This window comes from Hyperolius riggenbachi, chromosome 2 (assembly GCF_040937935.1).
Source record: "Hyperolius riggenbachi isolate aHypRig1 chromosome 2, aHypRig1.pri, whole genome shotgun sequence".
Classification (NCBI taxonomy): domain Eukaryota; kingdom Metazoa; phylum Chordata; class Amphibia; order Anura; family Hyperoliidae; genus Hyperolius; species Hyperolius riggenbachi.
The window spans coordinates 493,145,335-493,159,579 of NC_090647.1; the positions used below are offsets into that span (position 1 = coordinate 493,145,335).

The 14,245-nt window shown below is 43.7% G+C and overlaps 1 protein-coding gene across 1 annotated transcript in view; it reads right to left on the minus strand.

The window, feature by feature from the left end:
* Positions 1-10,788: 10,788 nt before the first annotated feature.
* The window catches only part of ETS2 (ETS proto-oncogene 2, transcription factor), a 30,624-nt gene continuing 27,167 nt past the window's right edge, over positions 10,789-14,245 (minus strand). The window contains exon 10 of the mRNA XM_068270409.1: positions 10,789-13,657. Within this exon, the coding sequence (XP_068126510.1) occupies positions 13,442-13,657 (216 nt within the window). The 3' untranslated portion in view covers positions 10,789-13,441. The remainder of the gene's footprint in view (positions 13,658-14,245) is intronic.

A 14,245-nucleotide genomic window follows, 5' to 3' on the forward strand; every position in this document is an offset into this window, starting at 1 on the left:
TCCGTTTGAGAAAAGGAATAGATTTCTCATGAAAAAGGGGGTATCAGCTACTGATTGGGAGGAAGTTCAATTCTTGGTTACGGTTTCTCTTTAAAAGGTATTTTTGACAAGTTGTGAGGAAGTTAATTGCATATGGGCCTACATGTTGTCTTTCTTTGTTGCTCTGATGCCTACAGGCAGTAGCTGTCTTCTGTTGTTTTGTCCCTCGGTGTCACCGATCACTGGGACGAGTGCCATTGTGAGTGGAGCCTGAGGGCAGCTCACATGTGCACTATGGGCTCGGTGACATCACCCTGGGTGACTGAGGCACTGCTATGGCAATTTCATGAATCATTGCCGTGGTTCACAGGACTCCATAGCTTATCGGTTGCAGGCATACCTGTATGGCGAGTCCCAGATTGTCATTGTCATGTTTTATTTAATTGTCATCTTCTATTCAATCATTAATTTAAAACAGAATAAAGTGATGACTCTGTGTAATAAAAGGTATTGAGATTCTTTTTGACACAAAAGGAATCAACAACTGTGCTGGAGAAATAACATACAGCAGCAAATCCTTCAAAGGCGCATTGAGTAAAATATACCGCATCCTTTAAATCAATTCTGAAGTAAAGAAGTATGGTAACTTATGAGACAGTTAATTGAAATATAGCAGCAAGGATAAATAGAACATTCCTAGAATCACATATTCTTATTTTCAGTTTAAGAGCTGAAATTCTAACTGTGAAGTGTAAACAGCCACCATGTGACTTAAAACGTACTTAATTCAGCACCCACAAACATAAAGAATGACCTTTTGAACTTTTCATCACTATGCTCTTATCAGGAGTGCTTCTTCAGCTAGACACAAGTGTTTTAAGCTGGCCATGCATCACTTGACCATTAGATCGATCCCTTTCTGATCGAATCTGATCAAAGAGGGATCTATTGCCTGTCCAGCAATTTCCAATAAATCCAATAGATTTCAGCATGAAATGTATTTATTTGAATTCGTCCTCATGCTTCCGCTTGCCGGACACACCATGTGTAGAGTGCCCAGCAGGTGGCGTGACTCCTGGCCTCCTCCAGTGTCTGCTGTCACCAAGACTCAGCACATGTCGTCACACATGCGCCACATGGTGCAGGCACTCGCGGTGGCGGACCCCGGAGACAGAGGCCAGAAGACACGCCAGTGGAGAGGTGAGACCGCTAACACTGCACACAGACACAGGTGGAAGGGGGAGGGACATACTTTACAATTGGAGGGACACCAACCAGAAATCTGTTGGTTGTCATGGTATCAAATGCTGTTACCGCCGTGTACCCAATTGAGCCTTTGTGATTAAGGTTTTTCCGGCATTCCAGAACAATACATTTGACCGATTTCAGCCAGATATCTATCAAAATATCAATCGGGCAGCCATACTGTGGCACTGAGTCTCTTCCGATTCGATAAAATGATTGAATCAGAAAGTCGATCTGAACACAATATCGATTGTATGGACACTCTTAGTCAAAGCAAACCTGAACTCAGAACTTCCTCTCTGCTCTAAAAGATAAGCATCCGCATAATAAACCTTTAAGGAGAAATATTTCTTTGTTACAGCTGATACAAACCCTGTAATACATCTGTAGTGTGCCTGCTTCAGCAGACATAGGGTTAACATCCCGTGTTTACAAGCCAGCTGACATAGCTGAGAGATCAAATTACAGTTGTGATTAGTCACAGATGAGGGGGAATTAGACAGGCTAAACTCTCTAAATACACACATTTCTCTTTGTTTTCCTTCTCTCCTGTGCAAAAGTTCAGGTCCACTTTAACAGGATTTCTTTGTCTGCCCTTATAAAGCACTAGTTTATTAACCCTTTCAATGAAAAAAAAAAAGTTAACACGGATAACTTCTTTGCAGGATTGGTAATAAATGTACCCACATTTGTCTCATCACGTTTATTGTCGATTACACTTTAACTTATTTTCCTTTTCTATTTTCCTAATAAAATTCAAATATGGTATAGCAACAAGTATATATGCCAATCATGTCCGACCTCTGACATGACTGTCATGCATGCCAGTAAACATTCTTTCCTTCCAGGAACTTTGAATGACAGCCTCTCTTGTTGAGGTTGTGATTACTGACTCATCATAATTAACGATGAGGTATAGAAAAACAAAGTACTTTACATCATCAATACACAGAATCATTTTTAACATGTATGCTTCCTGATGATGAAACAAGAAAGCTGTGTAAGCATTATGTTCTCTAATTTACTTATGTGCAAGAGGTTTGGGACCGATTTACTGTACCTGAGAACGCTGCATAGCTTGGAGACACAGGAACGCTGGGAGTTCAGTATAGTAATTACCGGTACCAGTAATCCCGCAATACTCAAAAGAATCACACAACAGCCACAAAGACCCCGCCGCCCAAAGCTTCTGCACTTGCCGCAGGCCTCTGTATGGAAAGTTTGATGCCCCTCCTCCATGTTCAAACCCTTTCCCTTGCCTCCCATGGCACCCATCTCAGATGGGCATTGAGGCCCATCTCACAAAGGTCATAAAACAAGTTTGGCCATCATCAGGGCTGGATTTACAACTCAGAGGCCCATAGGCACAGGCATTTTGGTGCCCTAAACACCACTCATGAATACAGGCCACACCCCCAAGTAAAATATTTTGAGCTCTAATCCCTTTTCTTATGTCACTAAAGCTGGCTATACACTGGCCCGATTTGCGCCCGTTTTGACAGCAGATTCGATCACTGGGATCGAATCTGCTGCCAATCGTTCACGCTACACGCCGAATTTCGATCCATTTCGTCCGATCCCGTCGATCGCGCTGTGCGGAAAATAACCGTTGATCGCCCGCGGGTAAAGAGCGCATCGCTAGCGGCGTTCGAGTGCCCGACGACTGACGCAATAGACCCCGCATACATTACCTGCTCCGCCGGCGTGACTCCAGTCTCCCGGTCACCGCTGCTCTGTCTGCGCTCTGGTCTCCAGGTCCGGCATGCCTCACTTCTTCTAGCCCGGCAGGAAGTTTAAACAGTAGAGCACCCTCTACTGTTTAAACTTCCTGCCAGGCTAGAAGAAGTGAGGCATGCCGGACCTGGAGACCAGAGCGCAGACAGAGCAGCGGTGACCGGGGGACTGGAGTCGCGCCGGCGGAGCAGGTAATGTATGCGGGAGGGCGGGGGCAGCAGCACCACCACAACAGATTGTGAACGGTTTCAGGCTGAAATCGGTTCACAATCTGTTTGCTGTAAAGGTAGCCATACGATCCCTCTCTGATCAGATTCGATCAGAGAGGGATCTATCTGTTGGTCGAATCTGATGGCAAATCGACCAGTGTATGGCCACCTTAACTGTCCTTCCTTAGAATTTTATGGCCCATACTCACGGGCAGCAAATGTTGCCTGTCGCCAGCACACGTGAGCGTGTGGGCGACAGGCCGGCGACAGCTCCTCGCCAGGTCCCTCCGCGTACACACGCGGAAGAGGGACCAGCGGCATGACGGAAGCTGTCGCCGACGTTCCTCCTCCCCCCGCCGGAAGCTCGCCGGAAGCTCTGTGTACCTCAATGGAGGTTGCTGTCGCTAGTCCGCGTACTCACGCGGACTAGCGACAGCTGCGGCGGAGTTGCGGCGGCGACTGTCGCCAGGCGATTGAACTTTTCAATCGCCTGGCGACATCAGCGACGGGCGACAGTTCGGGGTGCGCGCCCGTTGCGGGCGACAGTTCGGGGTGCGCGCGGCCCATACTCACGGGCGACCTGACGCCGCAACATGCGCGCGCCGCGTGTTGAGGCGACAAAAGTCCCTCGTGAGTATGGGCCATTAGACTCTAAAAACTGTCTCATATCATCCTTAGTGGGATTAGGATGTAAGTGTGTGAGGTCAGTAATATGCGGCAGGGATTAGACTGTAAACTCCTGAGGTCAGTGATCTGAGGAGGGGGGCTGTCTCTCCCACACAAGGTGCCTGTGGGCTTGTGCCTACAGTGCCTTATGGAAAATTCGGCCCTGGCCATCATGTTCTTCACACCCACAACAAGTGTAGCCAAAAAACACCGGACCTGAAGTATAGTCCCCTGTATCGGAGGAAGGGAAGGTTAGAAGTTGGGCCCCAAAACAGCTCTGGGCACCCCCGGCTGCTCCCCTTTAGTTATGCGGCTGTATATGAGGGCATTTTCCACATGCTGCAATGTGCAGGGTTTGCAGTAGCAGACTTCTGTGTCTCTCCTGTGAAGCAAGGTGCTACTGAACTAAACTCGTGTCAAAACCAACTAAGCAAAAATAATCTCAGTGAAAGCTTGGCAAGTCACAAGATTCACAGTCATAAGACTGGAAAGGAGAACTTTTCATTATATCATAATGTTCTATCCATTCCATACCAGCCATTAGCTAGATTAATAACTTTTTTTCAGTTCTGGCACCCTTTACAGACTAGCCGTTAACCAACCACCCTAAAAACCATCCATAAGGAGAGAGCAAAGATTAGGATAGCTACGTGAACCAGCCCAGAACGCCTAATCTGGAAAATACTGAACAGACATGATTCACAAGCATGCAAGGCTGGATTTTTGCTTTTCTGCCCCTAAGCCGAGTATGTTGTGGCGCCCCTTTCATGTGCAGCAGCACCCTAATGTACATGAGGTTGGTTTTAGATCTTCTGTGGATGGTGGCATTAGGCAGATATGGTCCTTTTTGCATGAACAGAAACAGATTTCTTATTTTTAGGAATATCTACACCGATGCCCGAAAGAACCGCAACAGAGTGACAGGTCCGCATTGTTTTGGAGGAAAATCTGGAAGGGTTCATGTGCTTTCCTGGGAGATCTGTAGGGAGGGTTGAGGAAACAATTTACTTGTGTATCTCCTAGAACTCTGATGATGTGAACATTAAAGGGACTGTTATCTGAAGTGTTTAGGATAATGTAATATGTTAATGGCTTCCTATTTGTACAGAAAACCACAGGACTGTGGTTGGAACCTGTCTTCCTTCCCACAAATTCCCCAGTACCGGAATACCATGACAAGCCAGCAACTGGCTGGATGGAAGAGAGCTCCGCCACAAATCTTTCACCTTACAATTCTCCATCTTAAAAAAAAACTAAAAATCTATGGTGCATTGTTTTGATACATGAATTACGATTAAAGTGGGCCTGAACTCTTACACAGAACCGATCATGTATTTAGAATTTAGTCTGTCTAATTCCCACTCATCTGTGACTAATCACATATGTAATTTTATCTCTGAGCTGTCAGCTGGCTGCCTCGCCAGAACAGCCAATTTGTAAACACAGGATGTTAACCCTATGTCTGCTTCCATGAAAGCAGGAAGTACACACACTGCAGATTTATTGCAGGATCTATATCAACTGTAACAAAGAAATGTTTTTCTTTAAAGGCTATTATGCTGTTGCTTATATTTTAGAGCAGAGAGGAAGCCCTGAGTTGAGGTCTGCTTTAAACTGCATTCATTGTTCAGGTCAGTCACTCTTTGGATGTGGGAGGGGGGGGGGGGGGGAGGGTTGTAGCAGGCAATTCCAGGCATTACTAATTAACATAAGGTAGCATTAAACTGGTTATCATGTTCTTGTTCTGATATTAAAGACAATTTGTCACTGCAACACATCAACTTGTTTAGTTCTAAAAAGGCGGAGCCTGTGAGATTAAACTGTGATGTTTTAATCCACAAAACAGAAACAGACTCAAGGCATTATCCACTTATGGTCCTTTCATTCTGCATAAGTTATGTTGCAGAAAAGTTCTGCAAATCAAATCACTGCCCATGCAATTCTATGAGCCTGTTCACATCTCTACATTGTAATGGATCACATTCTCTCCCTGCATGCAGACTTTGGATTTATGTGTATGTCCAGTCTCCACTCTAGTTCACACATATAACGTGCACTATGCAACTCACACAATGTGAATCCAGCATAAGGGTGCATACTCATGAATAATTATGGTTTCCCAATGGGATCGGGACTGAATCTCTTTGGTGATATTTCGGGGGGGTTCTGTACAGACACAGATTACATTACAGACGCAGCAGAGCGATGCATCCGTTTCTAAGGTGAAGGGACGATGTGTGGGGCATGACAGAGCAGCTCCCAGCGAGGAGGGGAGCAATGCACTCTGGGGTGGCTGTTGTTTTTTCAGGTCCTGTGTTCCAGATTTCAAAATGAGCTTAAAGAGAACCCTCAGACTAAAAATCTACTCTGCAGCACTGAAAAGGCTTGGTGTTTCTGTAACAGTTTCATCAGAACTTTGTTTTTCTTACCAAAGCCTAATTTTTAGCTGCTTAGAAGCTAAGCTCCATCAAAGAAAACTGCCCGGGCATTTTCCCCCCCGATGCTGTGAAAAGCATGATGGGATTTCTGATGTTGTTCTCATTGCCTAGCAACAGAGGGGTGATCAGGACACAGGACAGTTGGAACTGTGTCTCCTGCTTCCTGTCACCTCCTTTCAACCAAAAAGATGGCAGCCCTCATGAAATCAAACATTTTCCTGTTGTTTTAAAACAGGGTGGGTAAGAGATTATATTACCTATCTACTTTAATTAACATAACTAATGTAACTTAACGACAGTATGTTTGTTTAGGCTGACGTTCCTGTTTAAGCATCACCTGTATACATTCATTTATTGGCTGAGGTGGGCAGGAATGGTTGAATAGACGAAGTTTAGTATAGCTAATATTTGATTTGCTGATAGATTGGCAAGGATCTAATTTGCTGTGAGGACTTCCTGGTATAAAGCATGATCATGACCAGCAAATCAGAGCCTTACAAATCTATTACCTGATCACATGTTTCTCCATGAGTTCTCCTAAGCATTGCCACATCCCTATTCAAGTAAATAAGCCCTAATGAGTGTAGATTAGCTACAGTGAGGAAAATAAGTATTTGAACACCCTGCAAATTTACAAGTTCACCCACTTAGAAATCATGGAGGGGACTGATTCACATTGTAGATGCATTCCCACTGTGAGAGACAGCATTTAAAAATAAATCAGGAAATCACATTATACGATTTTAAAAGAAGTTATTTGTCTTGCACTGCTGCACATAAGTATTTGAAAACCTGGCAAACAGCAAGCACTCTGGCACTCAAAGATCTGTTAAGGCTGCCATACACTGGTCGATTGCCACCAGATCGACCACCAGATAGATCCCTCTGTGATCGAATCTGATCAAAGAGGGATCTATTGGCTGCCTACACTGCAAACAGATTTTGAATCAATTTCACTATGAAACCGATTCACAATCTGTGGAGCTGCCGCCTGCATACATTAGCTGATCCGGCCGGCGCAAGTCCCCCGGTCTCCGCTGTCTCTTCTCCGCTCTGGGCTCCAGCTTCTTTACTTCCTGTCCGGGGAAGTTTAAACCGTAGAGGGCGCTCTACTGTTTACTCTTCCTGTCATGACATGAAGAAGTGAAGCCTGCCTGAGCCCAGCAGAGAAGGGACAGCGGGAATACGCGCCGGATCAGGTAATGTATTGCCGCTAGTGTCGGTCGTCGGACATTCGAACGCTGCTATCGACGCACTCCCAGCAATCCAGCGAAATCTTCTGCATGTACAGATCGACGGGAACGATCGATTTCAGACGGAAATTGATCGTTCTGTCAGCATTTGTACAACGATTTCACAGCAGATTCGATCATAGTGATCGAATCTGCTGTATATCGTCGGAAAATAGTATTAGTGTATGGGCCCCTTTACTCTACCTTTAAAAAGTCCACCTCTACTCCACTCAATCTAAATTAGTAGCACTTGTCTGAGCTCTTTAGACACCTGTCCACCCCACAGTCATTCAGACTCCAACTACTACCATGGCAAGACCAAAGAGCTGTCAAAACACCAAAGACAAAATTGTGGACCTCCGCAGTAGGAGAACTTGCGAAATCACGGGGTATTCAAATACTTATGTTTCTCACTGTATATCAAGTATGATTACTGCCTAGTAATCTCCTCTGCCATAGAAGTATTAAAGAAACGGCCATGTAGGAATGATGTGATAGAACAGAAAAAGGTTTCCAGATGAAGTGAATGTATTTTTCTTTGGATACACCATGGCCTGGATAATACGGGTCCCTACAGAAGTACCCAGCCTAGTGTTGGCCCCTTGTAGGCCTATGGGGGCTCAGAAGGCTAATGTCAGCCCTGTTGTAAGTACTCAGTGATGTAGGTACTCAGGACTGGGGGGTAGGAAAGCTGAGGAAATCCACTTGCTGGCCAAGCAGCAGCAGCAATCAGGTGTTGCTGCTCACAGTGAAGACTTGCTATAGGTTTCTGTTGGGGGTGATAACAGGGTTTCTGCTGCTTGGCCAGCAGGTGGATTTCCTCAGCTTTACCTCCTCCCAGACCGATACTGTAGGTAGTTAAAGGACAACCTAGGTGACATATAACATGATGAGATAGACATGTGTATAAACAGTGCCAATCACACAAATAACTAGGCAGTGTTCCTTTTTTCTTTTTTCTGCCTGAAAGAGGAAATACATCAAGTATGCAAGTGACAGTTTCTGGGTCGGGACTGGGTCCGACTACAGCATAACCCTCACTCATAAGTAATTACCGCCATAAAACACTCTCCTGTCAGTAAATTGCTTCTGAGAGCAGGAAAGGGATAAAAAGGGTCAATAGTTTATAGATTTGAGCTCTGGCATACTTCAATGAAGGGGTCATTGAGCAGAGACAATGAAACAGTAAAAACGTAAAAATTAGATTTATATATAAAACTGTGGGCCATCTTTTAAAAAAATAATTTTAGGAGAAGGATAGATACAATTGTTTTTCTCATCAGTTTATTTTCACCTTGGATGTCCTTTAAACAGGATTTTGTCCACACGCAAAAAGATCCTACCACACTCGCCAACTACCGCCCAGTGTCACTTCTCCCATTTGCATCCAAATTACTTGAACGCCATATACATGCAGAATTAAGCCATTATTTATCTTCTAACTCCCTATTTGATCAGTTCCAGTCTGGCTTTCGCTCTAACCACTCCACAGAAACTGCCCTTATAAAGTGACCAATGACCTTCTTACAGCTAAACCCAAAGGTCAATTTTCCATACTCATCCTTCTGTCATCAGCATTTGATACTGTCGACCACACCTTTCACCTACAAATACTTTCAAATGTAGGAATAAAGGGCCTTGCTCTCACATGGTTATCTTCCTACCTCTCTGGAAGGTCCTCCACAATCTCCTACTCAGATCAGATCTCTTCTCATGCTTTGTCTGTCGGGGTTCCTCAAGGCTCTGTCCTTGGTCCCCTCCGCTTTTCAATCTACATGCACGGTCTTGGTGACTTAATCAACTCACTCGTATTTCAATACCACCTGTATGCAGATGATACACAACTGTACCTCTCGGCCCCAGACCTTAACTCCCTCCTCAAACGTGTTCCAGACTGCTTGTCTGCTATATCAATGTCCTCTCGCTTCTTAAAACTTCTGAGTAAAACAGAACTAATCATTTTTCCACTGTCTCTGTCCACCTCTCTGCCTGAAGTAACAAATGTTAATAACACTCCCATAACTTCAGTTCCCAAAGCACGGTGCTTGGGGGTAATATTTGACTAATCTCTCTCTTTTACTCCTCATGTTTACTCTATTATCAGCTCCTGCCTTCTCCAACTCAAAAACATATCTCGCATCCGTCCTTTTCTTACTCAAGACACAACTAAAATGTTAATACATGCTCTCATAATATCTCGTCTGGACTACTGCAACATACTACTTTGTGGACTACCTTCTAACAGACTGGCCCCACTCCAGTTGGTACTGAACTCAGCTGCTAGTCTCATTCATCTCTTCTCGATCTTCCTCTGCCGACCCTCTTTGTCAAGCTCTTCACTGGCTGCCAATTAACCAAAGGATCCAGTTCAAATTCCTAACCCTAAACTACAAAGCTCTCCACAATCTCTCTCCCCGGTACAAATCCTGACTAATTTCCAGATACAAACCCAATAGCAATCTCAGATCTGCACATGATCTTCTGTTGTCCTCCTCTAGAATTACACCCCTCACATTCACAAGATTTTGCACGTGCTTCACCCCTCCTCTGGAATGCCCTCCCACAGCACATCCGTCACTCGCCAACTGTTACCTTTAAACGCTCTCTAAGAACTAATTTGCTCCGACAAGCATATGCGCTACCTTAGACCACTTCCCTTTGTCCTAAGGCCAAATTGCACTCCTACTAGTGATCCTAAAACACACTGCCTCTATATATTTGTTGCATGTTGCATACTATCCCTCCTCTTGTCCCCCCCCTATTCCCTTTAGATTGTAAGCTCACAAGGGCCAGGTTCTCTCCCCCTTTTGTGTCTTGGAAATCACTATAGTTTATTATGTTACTTTCATCACCAATTATGTATTTTGTATTCTGTATCTTTTTTTTTGTATTTTGTCACTAATTATGTATCTTGTATATTAGTGTACACTGTCTGTATTATTATGTACCCCATGTTATTTCTTACTTTGTACAGCGCCCCGGAATATGTTGGCGCTTTATAAATCAATAATAATAATATTGATAGTGGCATTAAATGAGAAGAATCTCCCATCTGTATGGACTTGTATAAAGCCTGAAGGTACCTTGTCTGTTTCCAAGAAGCTCTGGGATTCTGAACTTAATGACAGGAAGATAAAATCTATAACTTAATTTACCCTCACAAAACCATTACCATTTCTTGCCACAGAAGGCTTCTTCCAATGAAAGTGCTTCTCCAGTCATAAATGCTACCTGATCTATATACTCTTGTAATCCAAGTAATAAAAAGCAAAAACAAAAAAAAGGTACTTAAACCTTCCAGAAGGGTTTATTTAGAACCATATCCAACTCTTATGGCCTTATAAACTCTGTACAGAAATATACCTTCAATTTACAAGGCACTTTTGTTAAAAAATACAATATTAAAACAAATGAAAGAAAAAAAACGAACAATGTACATACATTTCTCCAGTATATTAATCTGCAGTAAAAATAGCTGCTACACAAAACTCCTCCACAACAGCGACTAGGAGGCCAGATACACAACACAAAAGTGGGATTTTGTGGAATCAAAGAGAATAAAAGCCTAGAATGTGTTTACACACTGGAGAAAAAGGAATATTCAGGTTTACAGTGAAGAGAAATGAACAGAAGACCACATTGTATAGCCTTGGCATTGGACGATTTGTTATGGTTACAAATCAATGCCTGGAATTTAAAAGCAGGACTGCAATCCAGGCAGGTTGTGGTTGAAACTGCATTGTGTGAATTGGCCAATCTGTGTGTAAAAATCAGAGAAGGATGCTGTGTGAGGCTTAAAGTTACAAGTGAAAGCTCTCATACACGGCCAAGCAAGGATGAAAATTACCAAAAGAAATAGTTTTTTTTTTAGTTTCTTTCTCTTTTCAACAACCAACAACTTTGCCCTCTCCCAGCTACAAGGATTTAAAACGTAGACCTTATTAGATATTATACGCTGTAAACAAACATTTTTTCCTGCATTCTTTTATCAGGTCTGTTAGAAGAAAACTAGAAACAACTATGGTAAATGCAGGAGAAGCAGTTCCTTTCTGTTCCCCAATGATCTTTCACCTCAACATGGAAACGACCACTGATTAATAAAAGGTAAAACTGGGCTTTAGGCAAGGTGTGGGGCATCTTGCCTAAAGCCCAGGCATTAGTCTAGATTGCCTTGTTAATAATCAAGGAAGGAACACCCCAATCTGTCACATGCCAAATGCCTGTTGGACCTCTACAGTCCAATTAATAGGAATGTTACAAAAATTAAGGGAAGTGCAAATAAACATGAAAATTAGAAAAAAACAAACAAAACAAAAAGAATGATCTCAGGATTTTATTGTTTTGTGGAAATGAAAAAAGGCATCTGGCAGGACACCAGACACCTTTCTGCTGTGGGTTGCATTTTTAAGTAGTGGCTCAACAAGCTCCTAACAGGTGCAGTAAAGGGTAAGAGGAGTTCCTCTCACCGGACTGAAATTAATTTCTGTCTCCTCTCCTTTAGAAAATATCAGGTCAGAGAGGGGCTTCTTAGCAGTGTTACCTGCGTGAAGAACCTTCTCTGCCTCTCATCTGCTGCAATATACTCGGAGCTTTACAGAAGCCTGAAAAGTACAGCAGTCACTTGGAGGAAAGGAGGGGGGGGGGGGGGAGTGAGGAAAGAGTACACTCCCACATAGAAGTTTTCAGGATGGAGATATGAAAGTATAGGCAGATATACTTTGTATCAAACACAGTACGGGAGATCCTCTCACAACAATTTGGAATTGACCAGAGTGAAATCACCAAACCCTATTATTCCAGGTATGATTGTTTTAATTAGATTCTGCAATTTTCTGAAAGTGCTAAAGACCAATGCTATGCTATTCTCTGTAACACTAAACCACAGCTTGCATACTTGGAGAAAGAGCAGGTCAGACAATTCCTCTCCCTCTTCACTACTTCTTTACTTTCAGCAGAGGCAGGAGATTAAGCCCTTCCCCTCACCAACATGTTACCGCCCATATAGGTGGAGCAAAATAACCCTCAAGGCCGGGAAGGAGGTAATCTAGAACACTCCCAGAAAGCCGATTTAGGAGTTTTTGAAACAGGGACACATCATGTGACCAGCATTTGGGGTCTGAAAACAACAAAATGTGGAATATATAGTTCTTCAGATGGATGGTGCGAGATTAGATCTGCTTGGAAAACGGTCCACACTAAACGTCTTTTCTATGCAGCAGACAGATTTACAAAAGCAACATTTTTAAAATTCTGTCATTATATTTCTCACAGAAAAAAAATATGACACAACTGAGATTCAAATAATAATAATATACACATCCCTCATGGAACATAAAAATAATAATAATTATGTAAATATGAAACTGGCAATAAACTTATTTACAATGAGCTTGAAATGTTTTGAAAATGTAAATGCAGCTTAATGTTCATCAAAGCATAAGACGCGCGGGAATCAGACAGCGTTGTTAAAGTGCGGCTTCCGAGACCACGCAATGGTTGGAATTAAAATGGTTGAAAAGAGTGGTCCTCTTTATGCGGTAATAAAGCATGGCTCACCATGCGACAGTTGGTGGCAGTTTCTTCTATAGCTGAATCAAAATTTACATTTCACTTTTTTTGAAAACCCCCATGGATACATGGATTTTTTCCCCGTTTGTTTTTTTTGTACAAAAAGTACATGCTTTCCTGTGCAATATTCTTCAAGTCTGGGCCGCATTCCTAAGCGTTGTTTGTGGTACTTCTGTGCATCAACCAAGAGAGAGTCCACCAGGACTAAGAAAGGTCAAGTCCTTTTCACCCTTCAGGCCCCTCCAAGTCCCTCACCCCACAAACGCTTCCTCCAACCTCAGCAGTCCAGCCCATCAAGAGACTGACCCCCAAAAGGCCATCATCTTTTTCACAGTACAATAAAAACGCAGCCCTGGCACGGCCAGTCCATTCATTCGTCTGTGTCCGGCTGAACGCCGAGCATCGCGTGGAGATCTTCTGCCGTGTAGCCCAGCAGGTTGTGGAGGTCGCAGACAAACCGGTAGACGTATCGCTTGCCGGAAGTCTTGTGGATAATGTTCTTATCGTAATAGTATCTCAGTCCTCGACTCAACTTCTCATAGTTCATTTTAGGCTTGTTTTTCCTCTTTCCCCATCGCCGGGCCACCTGAAAAAACACAAAAGCAAAGCTGGTTAGGTTAGAAAGCATTATTCTACATGGCTTTTCTCACAATGTGGTGCTTGTCAACCTTAACCCACACCTGAAGTGAGGAATATGGAGGCGGACACATTTATTTCCTTTTAAACAATACAGATTGCCCGGCTGCCCTTCTGATCCTCTGCCTTAAATACTTTAAGCTATAGACCCTGAACAAGCATGTAGATCAAATGGTTCTTACTGAAGTCAGACTGGATCACCTGCATGCTTGCTTCAGGTGTGTGCCAAAGAGATCAGCTGGTCTGTCAGGTAACCAGTATTGTTTACAGTGAACCTGAGCTGAAAGACATCTCAGGTTCCATCTTGAGGCCACCCAGTCCCTCGCTGACTCCGATAGCGGCCAAAAGCCTGGCCGAGTCATCATTCGTCATGTATATGCGGCCAGGCCCACTCCCCCGTTGCGCTCCTGCGGCTGAGAGTGCTCTGTGCTTGCGCAGTACTACTGTGCAGGCGCAGAATGCTCCTAGGAACGGGAGCGAGATGGAGAAGGGTGCCTGGCCGGGAATGAACAATGAAACGTGACTTAGCCAGGCTTTC